This window comes from Argentina silus (genome assembly GCF_951799395.1).
Source record: "Argentina silus genome assembly, chromosome: 9".
Lineage (NCBI taxonomy): Eukaryota > Metazoa > Chordata > Actinopteri > Argentiniformes > Argentinidae > Argentina > Argentina silus.
Genome location: NC_139663.1, coordinates 2,987,501 through 3,005,422, shown reverse-complemented (window position 1 = coordinate 3,005,422; position 17,922 = coordinate 2,987,501). Strand labels below are relative to the sequence as shown.

General features: G+C 47.5%; 1 protein-coding gene across 2 annotated transcripts in view; it reads right to left on the bottom strand.

Annotated features, from left to right (window-relative positions):
- Window positions 1-2,907: 2,907 nt before the first annotated feature.
- Window positions 2,908-17,922, bottom strand: part of rab11fip4a (RAB11 family interacting protein 4 (class II) a) — a gene marked incomplete at both ends in the record, with an annotated part of 36,419 nt that continues 21,404 nt past the window's right edge. The window contains 12 exons of one of the 2 annotated variants that reach the window (XM_083676217.1): window positions 2,908-3,024; window positions 3,240-3,383; window positions 3,667-3,816; window positions 3,991-4,128; window positions 4,277-4,358; window positions 4,646-4,786; window positions 4,889-4,992; window positions 5,318-5,423; window positions 5,596-5,631; window positions 7,313-7,447; window positions 7,699-7,866; window positions 8,257-8,459. In XM_083676217.1, the coding sequence (XP_083532343.1) occupies window positions 2,908-3,024; window positions 3,240-3,383; window positions 3,667-3,816; window positions 3,991-4,128; window positions 4,277-4,358; window positions 4,646-4,786; window positions 4,889-4,992; window positions 5,318-5,423; window positions 5,596-5,631; window positions 7,313-7,447; window positions 7,699-7,866; window positions 8,257-8,459 (1,524 nt within the window). Of the gene's footprint in view, window positions 3,025-3,239; window positions 3,384-3,666; window positions 3,817-3,990; window positions 4,129-4,276; window positions 4,359-4,645; window positions 4,787-4,888; window positions 4,993-5,317; window positions 5,424-5,595; window positions 5,632-7,312; window positions 7,448-7,698; window positions 7,867-8,238; window positions 8,460-17,922 lie in introns of both variants that reach the window. The other variant, XM_083676216.1, reaches the window with a different exon arrangement.

The window sequence follows — 17,922 nt, the reverse complement described above, 5'->3', positions numbered from 1 at the left end:
TCATTTTATTTACATGTCAAGTAGTTTGTACAACATGACTCACTGTAGGACCTACATGAGCAGAAAAAACCCATCAGTGATGATATTTTAGTGCGAGGTGACTACATCACTATGTCTGTATCTATAGACTGATGGTGACAGCCCAATGTTGGCTATATCGAGAACCAGCGACATGACTTTTCAAGCCTCAGCTATTTTTCAAAGTTTCAGTCAGTTGTATAGGCTACCAGTCAAGGATTATTCCAAGTAAATACAGAGGCTACGACAACTTCATTTAAGTGTGCTATACAATTCCAGGTCACACATATAATCTCTAGGATATACTTTTCCTTTTTTTTTGTTTTTATTATCATAAAACTGTATAAAAGACAGCCTTTTTCTTTATTAAGTTTGATGAGTGGCACATAAATACAAATAGTAACTAGATTCTGTACAACATTTACAATGTATGAAAAAAGCTACGCCAACGTGTTAGAAAGCAAATATCAAAAAAGCTCACTCACAACAACGGACAGAATAGAAGCGTGACTAGAAGAACAAAACATCTGTGACACCTCCTTCGATACAAAGGCACAAAACAAGGAAAAACCATGAGAACATGCAAAGAAAGAAACCATACAAAACGGTCGGTCGGTACAATTTTGTGCAACGAAGCAAAACTAGTGTTGAGTGTGACAATACAGTGTGTGTATACAGCAGTTGACTATTCGCTGCTTCTGCCCTATAGCGACACAATCATATAATATCATATGCTGTGATGCACCTGAAGTCATGGCTAGCTGTCTACGTGCATTCATCAAGATGAGTGTGAGTGAACTAATGAGTGAAGGTGAATGGGTGGTATCCATTCATGACATGTACAGAAAAGAGCTCTCCCATCTACTCTATGATTCTTCCCCCCCCCCAAAATCCCTACACTATCAAGTGGTTATCGTCATAGCGATTATAATTACTACCATGTTGTTCGTAATAGACAGGTGCTTTAGAGTCATTGATAGTGATAGTATAAGGAATGACTTATGTTTCTATGCAATCTCGTTGACCAAGACCAGGCTATGATCGTAATGACAGCAGACTTCAGACTTCCACTCCTCGTCTCCCTCATTGTCACTGATCATCAACAATGGAACAGCAGAAACGGTTTCTCCCATAGGACTCTGACATATTGTTTTCAACTATCCTGTGTTTTCAGAACAATGCATGTAAAGGAACAGAGGCCAGCAGAGGAAGTCCCTTTACACGACTGAGATGCACCTGTTCCACTCTCTGTTTGTAAGCTCATAACTACAAAGTCCATCAGAGCACTTCAAACACCATCTGAACTTACACAGCTCCAAAACATCATTTATAGCAGATCTGTATGAAAAATAAACATTTACCTTTATACAAGTCCTCCTAACAACTCCTAACATTTTCCTCAAAATGGATAACATTTTCCTTGCTTTTCCATAGCTATTTTCAGGTCCTGTTTTAAGGGGAGGACGTTTAGTACAAATATTTTTTCTATGTTCACCTTGTGCTTCTACTGTACATCAACAACTACAAGACTTAGTGCAAGGTGGTTATATGGTGTTTTTAACACTTTGTCCACTATTAAGTCATCGTAAACATGAAATGACACCTGTTTAAGACAGTTATGACAGTTCATGACACTTTATAACTAGTTGTATCCTTCACATCCGCATCCAGAGGCAAACTGGGATAACTGAACGGAAGTGAGACTAAACTCTGGGTGCATCTCCACAGTTCAGAGGAGCTTTTTCTCCGTCTTTCTTCCATTCACACTGATCTGACAAGTTCTGGACACGTTACAGATCAGATACCTGTATCACGTTTCCAAAACGCTTATCCTACCCATCCTGTCTTTTCAGATGAAGGGAAGGACGTGAGGAGAGGAAGCCCTTCTGAAATATTGAGATGCACCATTGGCCCCTGTGTCACTCATTATCAAATGATAATCCAGCCATCACAATTACTATCAAAACTGCCCCAGATCTACAGTCTCTAAAGTTCACCCTACAAACCCTCCATCTGTATTCAATAAGAGTTCAACACTATTACTAAGCCATAAAACAATGGATGCAGTGAAACTGAAAACATGAGCCATTGCCCTCTGTAAAGGTGTTGAAGAGGGTCAGGCCCCTAAAACATGAACCCTTGTTGATCCCTTCCCTCATCAAGAACTAGAGGCAGAACCTCTGGCTTTATCCAAGATCTACACTAGCATGCTCTCTGCTTAGAGTGCATGTCCAACACTGCCTCCTTTTAAGTGGTTTCCTAGTGTGGCTATTGGAACGAAGCCCGAGAGAGAAAATATCCTCATGAACTAGCACTTCCCCCAAGCTCAGACCAGGAAGCAGACATGAGGAGAAGGCAGCCAATCACGGCCACTTCCGCTCTCCCCAACGACCAATCAGTGTGCCCATGCCGCTCTGAAAAACCTGCCTCTTTTCATAGTGAACTTCAGGGTAGACTCTGTGATTGACAGCTCAATCAGCTATCCGTTGTGGCGTGCTGCTGTGAATATAGTCACATTGCTCAGGAATAAATAACATCGTAGGCTAATGGACAGCAGCCTAATACTGGAGTTAATCAAACCAAGAGGTAGTGTGTATACATAACTTAAAGTGAACATACTACTATCCAGTCATTCCCCAGTTATGAGAGTTAGATATATTTTTTTTCAGGACAATGATGATAAACCATTGGTGGAAAGACTGTGGGGCGTGGAATCTAACAGTGATTGACAGATTGATTTGACAGATTGCGACCGCGAGTTTCTGTTGTAAAAACTGTCGAGTATAGTGCCTACTATGGTTTACTTCCATCCTCAGGCCTGTAGGGAGCACTGTGGCTCCTGCTCCTCAGTGTGTGTGTATGTGTGTATGTGTGTACTCGTGTGTGTGTTTAACTCTTGATCTCTAGGATGGAGGGGTTGTGGTCGAGGATGGCCAGGATGATCTTGTCCATGTACTGCCTCAGCCGGAAGTTGATCTCCTCCTGCTCCTTCAGAGCATCCACCAGCTGGAGAGAGAGAGAGAGAGAGAGAGAGAGAGAGAGAGAGAGAAAGAGAGAGAGAGAGAGAGATGTTTATGCATTCCACTGATATCACAAATATAAGAATCAACCATTTATAGTGGCCAAGAATCCCAATATATACAACAAACTCTAAAATTGAAAACTCTCCCTAGCCACCACCAACATAGGTGTCCTTGGTAGCCCCCCGGCCCCCCGCTCACCTCGTCCCGGGAGGCGTTGTCTATCTCTGCAGCCAGCGACTGGGCCTTGGTGTGGCAGGCAAACAGGTTCTTGGCCTCGTACAGACTCAGACTCAGGATCTGACCGTTCAAGTCATCATTCTGATCCCGCAGCTTAAAGTTTTCCTGGAGAGAGAGAGAGAGGAGAGAGAAGAGAGATGGGGGGAGGGGGGAAGAGGGGAAGAGAGAGAGAGAGAGAAATGGCCACTTAGCATTGCATCTAGCAATACACACTGGGCATACACACTAACACTTCCAACATAAACCTTGAATCCTGTACCAATGAACCAGAACAGCTCAGCTTCTGTGGTTCAGGGGTGACGGACACTGACTTCTTGTCTAAGGGAAGGGTGGAGGTGATGTCACTGCGCTCGGCTAAGCTAAGCTAGCTACTAGAGTTTTACCCCACCTGTTTAAGTCTCTTGACCTCGTGCTCCAGCTCAATCTCCCGGGTCTTGGCATTGTACTCGGACAGCCCCGCCCCCGAGCCCCGCCCCTTGCTGGTCTCAAGCTTGAAGAGCTGCAGGTGCTCCAGCTCCCTCCGCAAGTCCTCTATCAACTACCAGAGAGAGAGGGGGGGGGGGGGGGGAGTGGGTCGAGAGAGGGAGGGGGGAGAATGAGAGTGCAAAAGATGGGAACATGATTAGCATAGACCACAGTCGGCCTATGTTTCTCTGTGTGTGTGTGTGTGTGTGTGTGTGTATGTGTGTGCGCACGCGTGAGCATGTCCTACCTCCTGCATGGCCTCCCTCTCCTTCGAGAACTCGTGTCTGTTCTGCCAAAGCTTGTCCATCATCTTCCTGTACAGGTCCATCTCATCCTTCAGGCGTAGGCTGGTGTCCTCCAACTTATCTGTCATCCTCTGTTTATCCTGAGAGGGAGGGAGGGAGGGAGAGAGAGAAAGAGAATCATTCACTGCGTCTTCTAACGAGAGAGATTCATGCACCTCACACGTATACACTAAAACTACAAACGCAAATACAAAAGTGTGTGTGTTGAGTGAGTGGACGAACACACACCTGGTCCAGTTTCTCAGTCGTCGACTTCAGTCTGCACACGTTCATCTTCATATCTCCATTCTCATCCTCCAGCTGTTGAACTCTACAGACCAGGAGAGGACCGGTATACAGTCAGATAAGTGGAATCCATGGTGTTACTGCTTACTGGACCACCATTATACAGTCAGATATTTACTGTTGTTCAGTTGTGTGGTGTGTTCTACTGTGTGTATTTGACTAATGAATGGTTGTGTGGTGTGTTCTACTGTGTGTATTTGTTAGGGACCATTTGCAGCAAGTATTGCACTAGATTTAGCACATTTTCATCAGCAGTCCGTGGGCAGAATACATCAAGTTACTGTGTATGTGTGTGTGTGTGTGTGTGTGTACCTGTTACTAAGCAGTTCTATCTCGTCACTCTTGTCTCTCTCCATCTTGATGTAGGCCTCTCTGTGTCTCCTAAGCTCCTCCTCCAGAGTTTGCTCCGCCCTCGTCTCCTGGTCCTTGATCTGCTCCTCCAGCTCATGTACCCTGAAAAAGAAACACACACACGTTATTAAACCAATTCATGAATCTCATAAAACATTGATGTGTGTGTGTGTCCGTACATGCACATGTATGTTTGTCTTTTACCTGTGGACCAGCTGTGTGTTCTCATGTTTAAGTTTGCACTTGAGGTCACCGTTGGCGAGAGTATCGCTCTCCAGCTCTGACACCTTCTTCTCCAGGTAGCTCACCTGAGGGAGAGACGGCCACACAGGTGAGACATAACACACACATGTATCTCTAAGTGTGTGTGTGTGTGTGGGCGTGTCAGGGATCGGGCTTGTAGGCACATGCAAGCAACAATGTTTACTCATCTTTTCATAAGAGTGACTGAGCAGCATTTACCCACCTAGTACTGTATAACACTGCTCTAGCATTGATAGCATTAGCGTTTGCAGTGACCGGTATCTAGAGTTTACCCACCTTCCTTACCATTACATCCCTGGTGTGTATGTGTATGTGCCATTACTTTGTGTGTGTGTGTGTGTGTGTGTGTGTGTGTGTGTGTGTGTGTACCTTCTCAGTGATGTCCACATCGCAGGAGTCGATGCTGTCTCTAAACAGGTCCTCGGTGCTTCCCTGGCTCGAGCTGAACGCACTGTGGTTGTGCTGGAACAACTGACTGTAGATGAGGAAGAGGAGGGGGGAAACAGGAGGAAGAGAAGGATGAGTGAGTAGAGAGAGAAGAGAGGAAGAGGGTGAGCATCATCAGCACCACTGGAAAACACACTAAAACACCTGTTGAAATGAGTTAATTCCTTGTTTTAGGAATTCATTGTAATTATCTGACCTACCGTCCAAAGGCAGTGCTGGATATCTTTCTGTTGGGGCTGAAAAACAAGAGAAAAATCACATGAATTGAGGACAACTTGTAAGTTGAGGGTGGTTGGGTTAGGGGGAGAGGTAGAGTAACAGGAGGAAGGAGTGGGTTCAACAAGGTCAAGGACATAGACCAGGCCAATGGTTAGGTTAGAGAAATATGCCAGAACACATTCCTGCATCCCCAACAGGGGTTGTGGCAGGGATGGGGAGGGAGGGAGGGAGGGCAGTAAGAGGGGGAGGTATTTGAGTCTGGGAGAGGGGTAGTACAATAGTAAGGGTTAGGTAGGGCTATAGAGAGACGCAGGGCAGGGACCAGGCCTGAGCTAAGGGGACCAGATGGGCCTGGGTCAGGGCAGGGTAGGACAGAGGGGTCATGGCTAGGGCAGAAGGGGTTCAATCACACCACCCTGTGTGTGTGTGTGTGTGTGTGTGTGTGTGTGTGTGTGTGTGTGTTTTAAGGTCAGGGTCGGACTCAGAGGCAGTGGTTACGTCGTGGGATTAGTGAGATAATCAGAGAAAGGCAGTGACAGGGAGATCCGTGTTATAAAAAGAACACCTGTCCTGTCCTCCACGCTAATTATAGCAAGGCTGTTAGGCATGACCTGGTTTTACGTAACACACACACACACACACACACACACCCCCGTCACTCACTTAAACGTCTTACTGGGTTACATCACCCTCAGGTCTCAGATGCCACAAGGTGTGACAGTGTGTGTGTGCGCGCGTGTCTTATGTAACACAACTAACCTTAAGGAGTGTCTGACGCACCACTCTGTCAAACCACACCCCCCCCTCTTGGACTTTGACCATAGAGACGCAACACGTAGAACAGACACAGGCTGTCTCTGATGCATCTGGATGACTCACGCAACAGGGTGGCGTGGTTGAACTGACCCAACTATGTGGTCGTCTTTGGAAGGACATCAGAGATGTCAAAACACTCCTCTGAAGATTGGAACCTGTATAGCTTTTCGACCAATTATCAAACAGTAAATACTGCCTTCAATGTCTAGGTAAATTCCATCTGTATCTGTCTAAATGCTGTCTTAGGAATCTATATTAGCAAACCACAGAAAGCGCTCATTCTCCTCCAAAACCACTCCCAACCCTCCCCCTAATCAGACAGATGGGCGCACATGCGCACACACACGCACACTCCTAAACTTTAACCAGCCTCCTGCTTGACTGGGATACAGTTGCTATGGCAACCACTGCCCTTAACAAGCCTCTTCCCTTGATAGGGGTTCAAAGACTGGTAATAAGAGGGAGAGAGGGATTTGCCAAAATAAATCCTGTATTAACAAGAGGCAAAGGAAGATGAGAGTGTGTGTGTGTGTGTGTGTGTGTGTTTCTCACAAGCCCGAATATTGCAGCTAGCTCCTGCCAGGGAGAAGTAATCTGTTCTTTAATATGACATGACATTGACTACACTAGCAAGAGCTTACTTCATAGGACAATGTTGCTGTCTGCTCCCCCCCCCGCACACACACACACACACAGTTGAGCTTAATACTGAATATGCTTTCCTTTTTCTCCCCTTTCCCATTCATCCCCTCTCCGAGTCCGCTCCTGTGATACCTGGTGGCTTTAAAATGGGAAGAATCTGTGTGTGCATCTGTGTGTATGGAATCTGCGTTTGGATTGTGTGTGTGTGTGTGTGCGTGTGCGTGTGTGTGTGTGTGTTACCTGTTGGCTTTGAGGTTCTTGAGCCTGGCCTCCAGGTCGTTGAGCAGGTTGACTTTCTTGCAGCACTGAGAGCAGTAGATGTCCAGCAGCTCACTGTTGTACAGGTGGCGGATCTTCTGAGGGGTCTGGCCCGCACTGTACAAACACCACACACAAATATTAGCTACACAAATCTCTCACTGGCTCATGTATTTTCTCTTCATTTATGAGTCTACCTCAACCATGTTATGGCATTTGATGTTCTCACTGGATGTTTGGGCACAGTCACGCAGAAAGGTTCATCTCATTTGAACTGAGCAACCTTCAAATGACAGAGGCACCTTAGCCACTGGCAGGTTACCGTGTGTGTGTGTGTGTGTGTGTGCGTGATCAGTCAGGTAACTCACCTAGAAGGGAGGGAGGAGCCCAGGTCTGAGAAGCCGTTGGTGCGCGTGTCATCGTCGGGACAAGGGCTGCTGGGAGTGAAGTCCACATCTTCTCCCTCTCCGTAGTCCTCAAACTGCTCCTCGCCTGAGATGACAGACGCAGATGCTGAGCCCATCAGCTGGCCAGAGCTGCAGCCAATCAGAAACCAGAGACAGAAAAATAGTCAGGGCCACAGCGAATGAAGAAACAGGGACAGAGCTATAGATAGGCTGTGAAAAGAGCTTTTCGATAAGGAAGAGTGGCGCCAATGAAGGGGTCCATTTTCTATTACATTATACCAACGGGGCATGTTGCCAGGGAACCGGTTGTTAATCCAGTAACAAATCGATATTGGCTAAATCAGGAATTTTAACCAGGAAGCTCTGGGGTGTATCATAGCTACTTCCGCTTTTCCGCCAGTTTGATTTCACTTTCAAAAGACTTTTTTTGCTTTTACATCAAGCGCAAATCACATAGATACAGAATTCGTAGAACATAGGCCAAATCACTAAAATCCATACAGAACAAGTAACACTGACTTGTTGCCGGGCAGAAAGAGTCCTCCTAGTCCGTCCTCCTTCTCGTCGCCCCGCCCCCCGTCAGACATGTCCGACCCCGCCCCGCTCTCGGCCGCGCTGTCCATGTCACACTCCGCCTCCCTGCCCGCCTCCCGGAAGCGGGTGCAGTCTGGGTAGGGTCGCGTGCACATGATGATGGGAGGGCCCAGTCTGGCCTCACCGTTCTGTCAACACAAAGAGAGAGAGAGAGATGACCGTGAGTCGACCGTGACCGTTAATCAATCAGATGTACATGATTACAACCAAATTGAGTTGCTGGTGACCCTTACTCCTCCTTTAACAGCATACAAGACTACCTTTAAACCGACATGGAACGTTCAACCGATCTTGCTCCTTCATCTAGACAGAACCGATAGAGGTCTAGTGAGAGATTGAGGTTCTTCCTGACCAGTTATCTTAGTGGGTGGGCTGTCTCCTCTGAGGGTGGGGTTATGAAAAGAAGAGGAGGGTGCTGTTTTCTAAAGCCATTGTCTTCAAGGGGGTGGGAAAGGGGGGGGGGGGGGTCAAAAAGAGAGGAGGGCAGGGGGTTAAGGTCAAGGGTCACCAGTACTGAAGACAATCTTTTCCTCTCAGTGGTCCGTCCGTCTGTCTGTCTGTCTGTCAAGGGTTTAGAACTAACATCTAATAAACACCCACTCTGTCCCGCTCTCTCTCACTATCTGCTCCCTTTCTCCCTGCATGTCCCTCAGTCTCACATTCTGCCACCTCCTCCTCCTTCCCTCTCTGTCTGTCTGTCGCCTCTGTTCTGTTAGCAGTACAAAATATGTTCTCCCCCTCTCTCTCTCTCTCTCTCTCATCCTCTCTTTCTCTCCCTGAGAGATATGTCTAGCAGCTTCATTAAATGTGTGATTTACCGTTGAACATTACTCTACTCAGACACCTGTCTGAGAAAGTAATAACAGCATATTACAGACACACACACACACACACACAGACGCACGCACGCACACACACACAGACGCGCACACGCACAGTTTATGGTGATAAACATGCAGCTGTGAGGGACTCAAGGGGATTTATGTGGAGTTACTCTGCTTTTTGGCTGGCGTCAGAGTCACTCGGGTATAGTCAGATCTGATGGGAGAGTCAGAGGGAACTCTCTCGCCACCGCCCTCTACAAGCACAAACAAAGCACTGCTCACCCCCCCCCCCCCCCCCCCCAACCCTAACCCACCCAGCCCCAACCCATCCACAACTATCTACACACATAATATATCATGCCATTAGCAACCCACGACAGTACAATAATGTATTCATATAGCCTATTGTATAAATGGACCCACTGCCTATGAATTATCAGCGCCATGATCTACCAACTGAGCCACAAAGGACCATAATCCAGAATTGTCTCTCTTGCTGTTTCTTTCGGTCTCTCTACCTGTCTCCATCTACCTCGACCTCCATCCTCTCTCTCTCTGCCTGCCTCTCTGTCTTTCTAAGGCTAAGGCTATATCTTCCCCGTCTCCAAATACACCACCATTTCTACCTTTCTCCTATCCCTCTCTTTTTCTGTTTCCGTCACTTTTTTTTTAGAAGGAGAGGGTGATCTGGCATATGCAATGGCAGCAAAGTGAGCATAAAGGACCACACTCCTACTCTTCTCCTTCTCCTCCTCCCTACCCCCCCCCCCCCCCCGCTCGATCCCGCTCTCCCCCTCTCTTCCATTCTCTCTCTGTCTGTCAGACTGTCTTGCTCCCCTTCTCTCCCCCGCTCTGTCAGCTCTCCAGCCCCCCTCCCACTGTCCTTGTCCATATTAACACCTTTAACGAGGGCCTGCAGTGAAGTGGAGATAGGAGGTGAAACAACAACCTCAGCCTCATTCACACTTCAGTGAGCAGAGAGAGAGAGAAGGAAGGAGAGAGAGAGGGAAGGAGAGAGGGGGAAGGAGAGAGGGGGAAGGAGAGAGGGGGAGAGGGAAGGAGAGAGAAGGAGAGGGAGAGAGAAGGAGAGGGAGAGAGAAGGAGAGAGAGAGAGAGATGGCCTGCTGCCGTATCTTTATTAGTCAGTCACGCAGAGGGCCATGCCAGAAGCCACCTGCTCTACAGCAGAGGACAGACACGCACACACACACACACACACACACACGCACAGCGTGCTGCAATGCTGTCCTACCCTTCGCCCCAACATCACTACAGCTTAGCCACTCTGTCTCCATGTTGCAATGTTCCTCAGTGAAGGAACGCCCCTGTAGAGGAGAGCAGGATCAATCTGTCTCGGTGTGTATTCACCAAGTGTCCGTCTGTGTTACTGCACAAGGTAGACACGGTTGCCTGTATCACTATTCACGCTGATCATTTATCCTCCGTTCACATCTAGGGGTGGTAAGGCAGCTTATTACAGATGGCATTACATGAACATGCCCATTGAATGACATTTAGTGGCTATGTTCAAGTTATTGCAGGCATGATCAAAATCATTATACTGGGTGATATAGAGTGAAAGGGCGTAATGTAGGGTGAAGACATGCCATGAAGGGCGATATAGAGGAGAGACAGTGATATAGGGTAAAGACAGTAATACAGGGCAGAGACAGTGATACAGGGTAGAGACAGTGATACAGGGTAGACACAGTGATACAGGGTAAAGACAGTGATACAGGGTAGAGACAGTGATACAGGGTAGAGACAGTGATACAGGGTAGAGACAGTGATACAGGGTAAAGACAGTGATATAGGGTAAAGACAGAGGGGGATACAGGGGTAAAGATATGCCAGGAGGGGTGATGTAGGTTAAAGAGCATGATGTAGGGTAAAGAGAGCAAGGGGGATTTGGGGGTAAAGATGTAGGTCTCGTCAGTGGAAGTGCCCTGGCCCAGATCCGTCTGCTGCTCCCCTGCTCTGAGTAGGAGTGTAAATAATGCATGCGTGTGTGTCTGGCCTCACCAGACTGTACAACCACAGGAAGATGCTCACCCTTACTTCCACACACGCAAACATGTGGTGCACATTGTCATGCAGAAGATTAACACATTAGCATATACACATAGACATTTCCCTCAAAATATGCACATACACAAGTATATACACACACACACACACTCGCCAGAGAAGTGAGAGTCTGGCCAAGTCAGGGCTAAGAGGGGTATGCTGTAACATCAACTAATAGACCATCACAGTACACTCACTGTCAATGTAACATCAGTCATGTCCTACAGAATATAGAGCAGCTTTACACTGAGTTAGCTCTTTCCTTTTGGAAATGTGTTCTTTGTACATCAAACTAAAAGCTGAGACACCCACTGTGCTCCACTGCAATTCAAAACACATGCTATTGTCAGAGCCCTCTGTGTGGATGTGCAGTCTGCATTTGTGTGTGCATAATCATTTGTGTGTGTTTTGTCTGTGTGTGTGTGTGAGTGTTTTGTCTGCGTGTGTATAATCATGAGTGTGTGTGTATGATTATGGATGTGTGTGTGTGTGTGTGTGTGCATCCATGCATCTCTGTCAACAGTGTGTGGTTCCATCTCATGTTGAAGTCTCTCCTTGTCTTTGTCTCAGGGTGAGTCAACATTCCGATGCAGGAGGCGTCCCTCATGGGAAAGGCTCCAAGCATTCATTCACAATTATAAATTATAGACATGTTTGTGTCTGGGAGATGGAGGGGAAAGGGCCAAGAAGAACAGAGGGTGTGTGGGTGTGTGTGTGTGGGTTTTGGAGCAGATTTGAGTTCATGCAGGTGTTTGCGTGAGAGTGTGTGTGTTTTCGTCTTCATGCATGAGTGTGTGTGCGTGCATCTGTGTGTGCGTGCGTCCGTGTCCAACTGGGATGTCCATCCATACATTCGTCGATCAGTTGTGATAGAAAATAAATTGATAGAACTGTGTAGAAGAATATTGCCAGCATTTTTTGATTGCTTTTATATGGTTCATACTGTTTATGTAGGTTGATGTTCCAACCGCCAACAACCTGTAGATGAACTATGTATGACCTCATTGTTTTCTTCCCCTATATAACAGGAACTCTGAAGCTGCGTCTTTGGACTAGCGCTGAACTACTGCTCAGACCTTGGCTGGGTGACTGTTCTGTGTTCTTCCCATGCTTGCAAGCATTTAATAAATACTCAACTTATATTGTGGCGTTGCAAGACTTGATTTCTTGACTCTCACCTCCAAGGAGCTAATAGTACAGAGTGGTTACCCTAGAACTTCAACCACACAGTGTATGTGAGCCCACTCCCATAGAGTCTAGGCCGACCCCCATTCACTCCCTCTGTGTCAGGAGAACCGGGTTAAAACATAATGTTGTCGGCTATATCCCCTAGAGAAAACCCTATATGGGTCATACAGTATGGCACTGGTTTCCCTTCCTAGTGAGATTGGACGCACGCACGCACGCACGCACGCACGCACGCACGCACAGACACGCGCGCAGACACAAACACACGTTAACAAAAGATCAATAACCCAACTCAGCAATGACAACAAAACGCTGTCACGCTAAAACGCTCTCAGTTCAGTGTTCTCTCTCGTATTACTTTACTATCGCTAATATGGTTTTATGACACAACGAGTACACAGAGCTTAGACTGTACACCAGTTAAAGTTTAACCAGCCAGGCAGTCAGCTAGAGACAAAAGCACAGCGGGATACAGGGGGTGAGAGACAGAAAGAGAGAGAGGGGGAGACAGGGGAGGAATGGCAATAGACTCCTTGGCCATTGTCATCTATGACCTTCCACTGAGAGGAGTCTTATTAATATCAGGTTTAGCACACACTAACCACACACACACATACACCCTCTGCAACGAGGTGCAGTTGGCTGTCAGACCTTGTCAACCAAACCCCTATCCCTCTCTACCCCCCCCCCCCCCCATAAACAGACTAAAACACTGCCCTAAATCGGCCCTTCTCTCTGTACCCACCCCCCTCCAACCGTTACTCCCAGACACCCACCCCCCACACTTGTTTTCAGCTGTATTCAAACCAGCCCCCCTCAAGCTGACAGAGCCAAAGACAGACTCCACCCCACCACCCCCAACAGACCCCAAAACTCCCATTTCCCACAGACAAGTCTGTCGTCTGCTGCTGCCCCCCCCCCCCCCCCCCCACACACATCCATCCATCCATATAGTGATAGTGAGATACTGTACACTTTTGGGCAGGTGAGACAGGTTAGACTGAGGTGTGTGTGTGTGTGTGTGTTGCCCTGTCTGTCCCACTCAATGTTCCCCCCACCTGGACTACAATAACTCGATTAGCCTCTCCCTACAGCCGGGCTGATTGTCTGCTAATCCGTTAGAAGCTAAAGAGGTCACCCTATTCACATGCTAAGTTGTTTGTGTGTGTGTGTGTGTGTGTGTGTGTGTGTAATGTGCTATTACTTTGTGTGTGTGTGTGTGTGTAATGTGCTATTACTTTGTGTGTGTGTGTGTGTGTGTGAGAGAGAGGGAATAAGAGAGCAAGGGGAGTGTATAAGCATGTGTGTCGCAGAGAGCAGGAGCCTAAAAAGTTGCCACTGGGGGTCATATTTACAGACACACACACACACACACCTTATATGAATGAGAACACTTCAGTAGAGTACCATAAAGCACAGCAACGCATTTACAGTTGTATCTAAAACTCCTCTAGTTGTCACCTGACTACTGTTGCCATCGTTTTGAATGAAACTTCACTTCCAATGTCCTCATGGACGGCTAAACACAAGAGACATCACATGGAGCACAGATAGACGCACCCAGACACACACCCAGACACACACCCAGACACACACCCAGACACACACCCAGACACACACCCACACACCCACACACACACACACACACACACACACACACACACACACACACACACACACACACACACACACACACACACACACACACAGACACACACACAGACACACACGTTTCCACTCAAGAGGCACGGTGTGTAAAAGATTGAATTAAGACTCAAAATTCAAAAGGGAAACAGCTACTGGAAAGGGGGGGGGACAGGGGGGGGGACGGGGATGGGGGGTCCAGAGTGGTCAGTTGGAGTACAGTGAGTTGGAACAATGGACATGGCTTGGCTGCGGCAGCATTCCCCCCCCCCCCCCGCCCCCCTCCCTCCCTGCACAGACGCACATGCACACACCTTACCGTGCAGTTCATTGTGGGGGGGCCATCTCCTCCAGGCCCCCAAAGCTTGCTGTCCAAGCCAGAGTTCACTACCACAGACATCTATAGAACCGGGGATCCACTCCACCCGCACGCAAACACACACTTCCCCCCAAAAAACGGAATCCAAAAATCACAGGTAATCCACAAGCATGTGCAGTCCAAACACACACCCCTTGTGCAGTTGTGTGATGGTCACCACACAGCGCTGATACACACACAGGTGTGTGGTCCAAACACACAGTATAATAGGTCCAGTCCAAAGAGGTAAATCTACTATGGTCCTTCAGGTTCAATCCACAGAGAGAGAGAGAGAGAGAGAGAGAGAAGACTAGCACAAAACACTGGTACTGTATTCCCCAGAAGAACAGCTCACACACACGCACAAATAGCCTCACACACACTGTCAGTCACTGCAGCTCACGCGTTCAAATTTGAACACACACACTGACGCTTCGTCTCTGGCAACAGTTGCTGGGATAAGGCCACACCTCCCAATACACCACCCTCCTCTCTCTCTCGCTCTCTTTTTCTCTCACATTCTCTCTCTCTCCCTCCCTCCCTCTCTCATTCTCTCCCTCTCCAGGCTGTTGCTAGGCAACTGTTCAGCTGGGCTGGCCCCTAGCGGTGACATCAGCGAGAATGTGAGGCGCGCATTGCAACATACACTAATCTCTCTCTCCCTCTCTCACTCACTCCTTCAGCATTTCAGCCTGTCCCCATTGAGTCACAGAAGGTGTGGATGTGTGTGTTTCCTACGCAGATAAACGTCACAGGGTCGAGTCATTCCAGTGAAAGAGTGCCCATGAAGTAAACAAACGATCGTAAACGAAAGAGCTTCTCCTCCCAGCGACCGGTTAGCCAGGCAGCTTAGAGACCAAACCGTCTGTGTCCTGTCCCCTGTTAGTAGACCACTACAGCCATCACTCTCTCTGGCTGTTACTAGACTGTCTCACTGTCATCTATTCACAAATCACAAACAGTAGGGAATTTCTAGTGAGATCACAAAGGACTAATGGGATCCCAAATCGTTAGCCTAATAGGAGAGAAAAAAAATCAAGTCTTTCAAGGGTCATTCATATGACCGTCACAAGTTGCCATGAGTTCAACACACCAATACATTTAATTAATATACCCACAGATTGACAAATCAAAAGATGTGTGTCCCAGGCCACGCCCACAGCAGATTCAAGGTAATGACATTGAAGACCTGACTGCTGTCTGTACAACTACACATGGGAGGACTTTCTAAAGGCCAGTTTGTTAGATAGTGTAACTGATGAGATGGTAGAGAAGAGACTCGACGCTGATATGATCTAGATACACTCTGTTAGACGGAAAGAGCACTGGACTGTTCAAGAGACAGATCAGATAAGACAATCATTCCATTATTCTAGAACACCTCTGGAAGTTCACTGAAAGATAAAAGAATGTCGTGCGTTATCTCAGACGCATCGCCCGCCCGTCTTATCTCTGTGCTGACTTGAGATGTAAGTTAGGAATCAGGTGTCACCGCTCGATATTCAATCCGCACAAGATGGAGTAAAACTAACCAGGTAAAAATCATGACAGGTTAGGACGAAAGATGAAACCAATCCATCCTTTATAATAAAACTCTCTTCTTTCTGTGTGTGATGCTGTGGTTGAGTCTGTGTAATAGTCGCCCTAAGAGACACCATTTTCATTTTGACCCCAAATTGACAATCTTCTCAACTGACCTTGAATCCTCCGCTCGCTTTGTCCTCAAAAACCATTGGAGGAGAATACGTAAGGGGAGGAACCTAGATATAATCCTCCAATGCATTTTCGGCGAGTGGAGGACGGAGGAGAGGACGTGAGGAGTGTTCCTAAGCGTCAAGAGAAGGCTTATCACTGAGAAGAGGGAGGAGAAGAGGAGGGTGGATGGAGAGAGAGAGAGAGAGAGCGAGAGAGGGTGAGAGAATGAGAGAGGCGGGTCGTTTTTTTTTGGAAAGGAGAGGCACTAGGCTGCAGATAAATCAATAGTAGAAAAGCCTTCAGCTCAGGCACTGCAGCACTGCTACTCAGGAGGGAAGATATGCAGGAATATTCTCTCTCACTCACTCACACACACACACACACACACACACACAGCTGATGCAACAATGGTACCATCTCTGTCACGGCCCTGACCCACCCATAAACAGTCATGTACCATGTTATGGAAAGGGGATGAGGAACGCCCTTGTTTGTGTTATTGTAGGACAGGCATGTCAGACCATCCCACTACTGCCATCCTGTTGTCAGGACGCACAAACACCCACACCAATGAAAATACATTCATTCATACACAGAAACACTAAGGCACCAATTCCTTTGTGCTCTTCTCTTTTTTTCCCGCTCTTGCACTCCCCCTCTCTTTTATCCCAATCTCTCTCTCCTCTCTTCCATCTCTCCACATTCTCTATCAGATTGAGAGTGCATGAATTCCAGTTATCAAGGAGCTCAGAGGCATGGGTGGGGGAGGGGGGGAGGGGGAGGACAGGAAACAAACAACTTCAGCTATTTAATCAAACTCTCACTACCAGGGGGGGTGTATGTGGTCTGGTGGTGGCCCCCCCACAATGTGGGGGCACACACACACACACACACACACACACACACACACACACACACACACACACCTCAGGGTATACAAAGAAATAAACAACCGTCGGTTCTCCCAGCTCACGAGGTGTGATGGAAACTTCAAAGGGTACAGGCGGTGGGATGAGAGAGAGACCGAACAAAAGGAAGAGAGAGAAACAGAGAACACCCAGCACCCAGCGTGGAATCTGTGCAGTGCCGCACGTACCAAACAAATGAACCTTCTACCCATCATTACCCCAAGCCACGGTGGACAAACTCCACACATGACACTTTGCATTTCCTCGCAGTAATTATAATACTGTATTTAACCATGATTTTCAAGAAAGGAGCGGAAATGCAAATTGTGATGCGGAGTGCCGATGTTTGGAATTTTCCACCATGGTTCATTTGTATGGATATTAAGCAGCCTTTTTGGATATTTTATGGGGCCGGAGGAAATCTCAGATGATGGGGAGTACGTGGATGCTTTAACTTTATCTGCTTTATCTGGGATAAAGGATGCCCAAACAGGTAAGGGCCCTCATGGTTGAATTAAGTCTCTTGCTCTGGCAAGTCAATACCACAACACTCTCTCATGAAATGAACACGCAGTGTCGCATCAGAGCCACTCTGCCCCCTCTGGCAAACAAAACAGGTCTGCGGCAAGGGTTTGATCGGAAAGCATATGTGTCGATTGCCCCTCTCCTCCCCTCTCTCTCTCTCTCTCTCTCCCCCTCTTTCCCTCTCTCTCTCTCTTTCCCCCCCTTTCCCTCTCTCTCTCTCTTTCCCCCCCTCCCGCCCTCCCTCTCTCTCCCCCCCCGCCCTCCCCCCCCTCTCTCTTCCCATCAGGGTTGTGTTCAGGAGGAGAAAACTTTACAAAATGGATAACAAGTTCAGGAAGTACCTCTACTGTTTCAAATCGCTTTCTTTTCTTTTTGTGTCGAC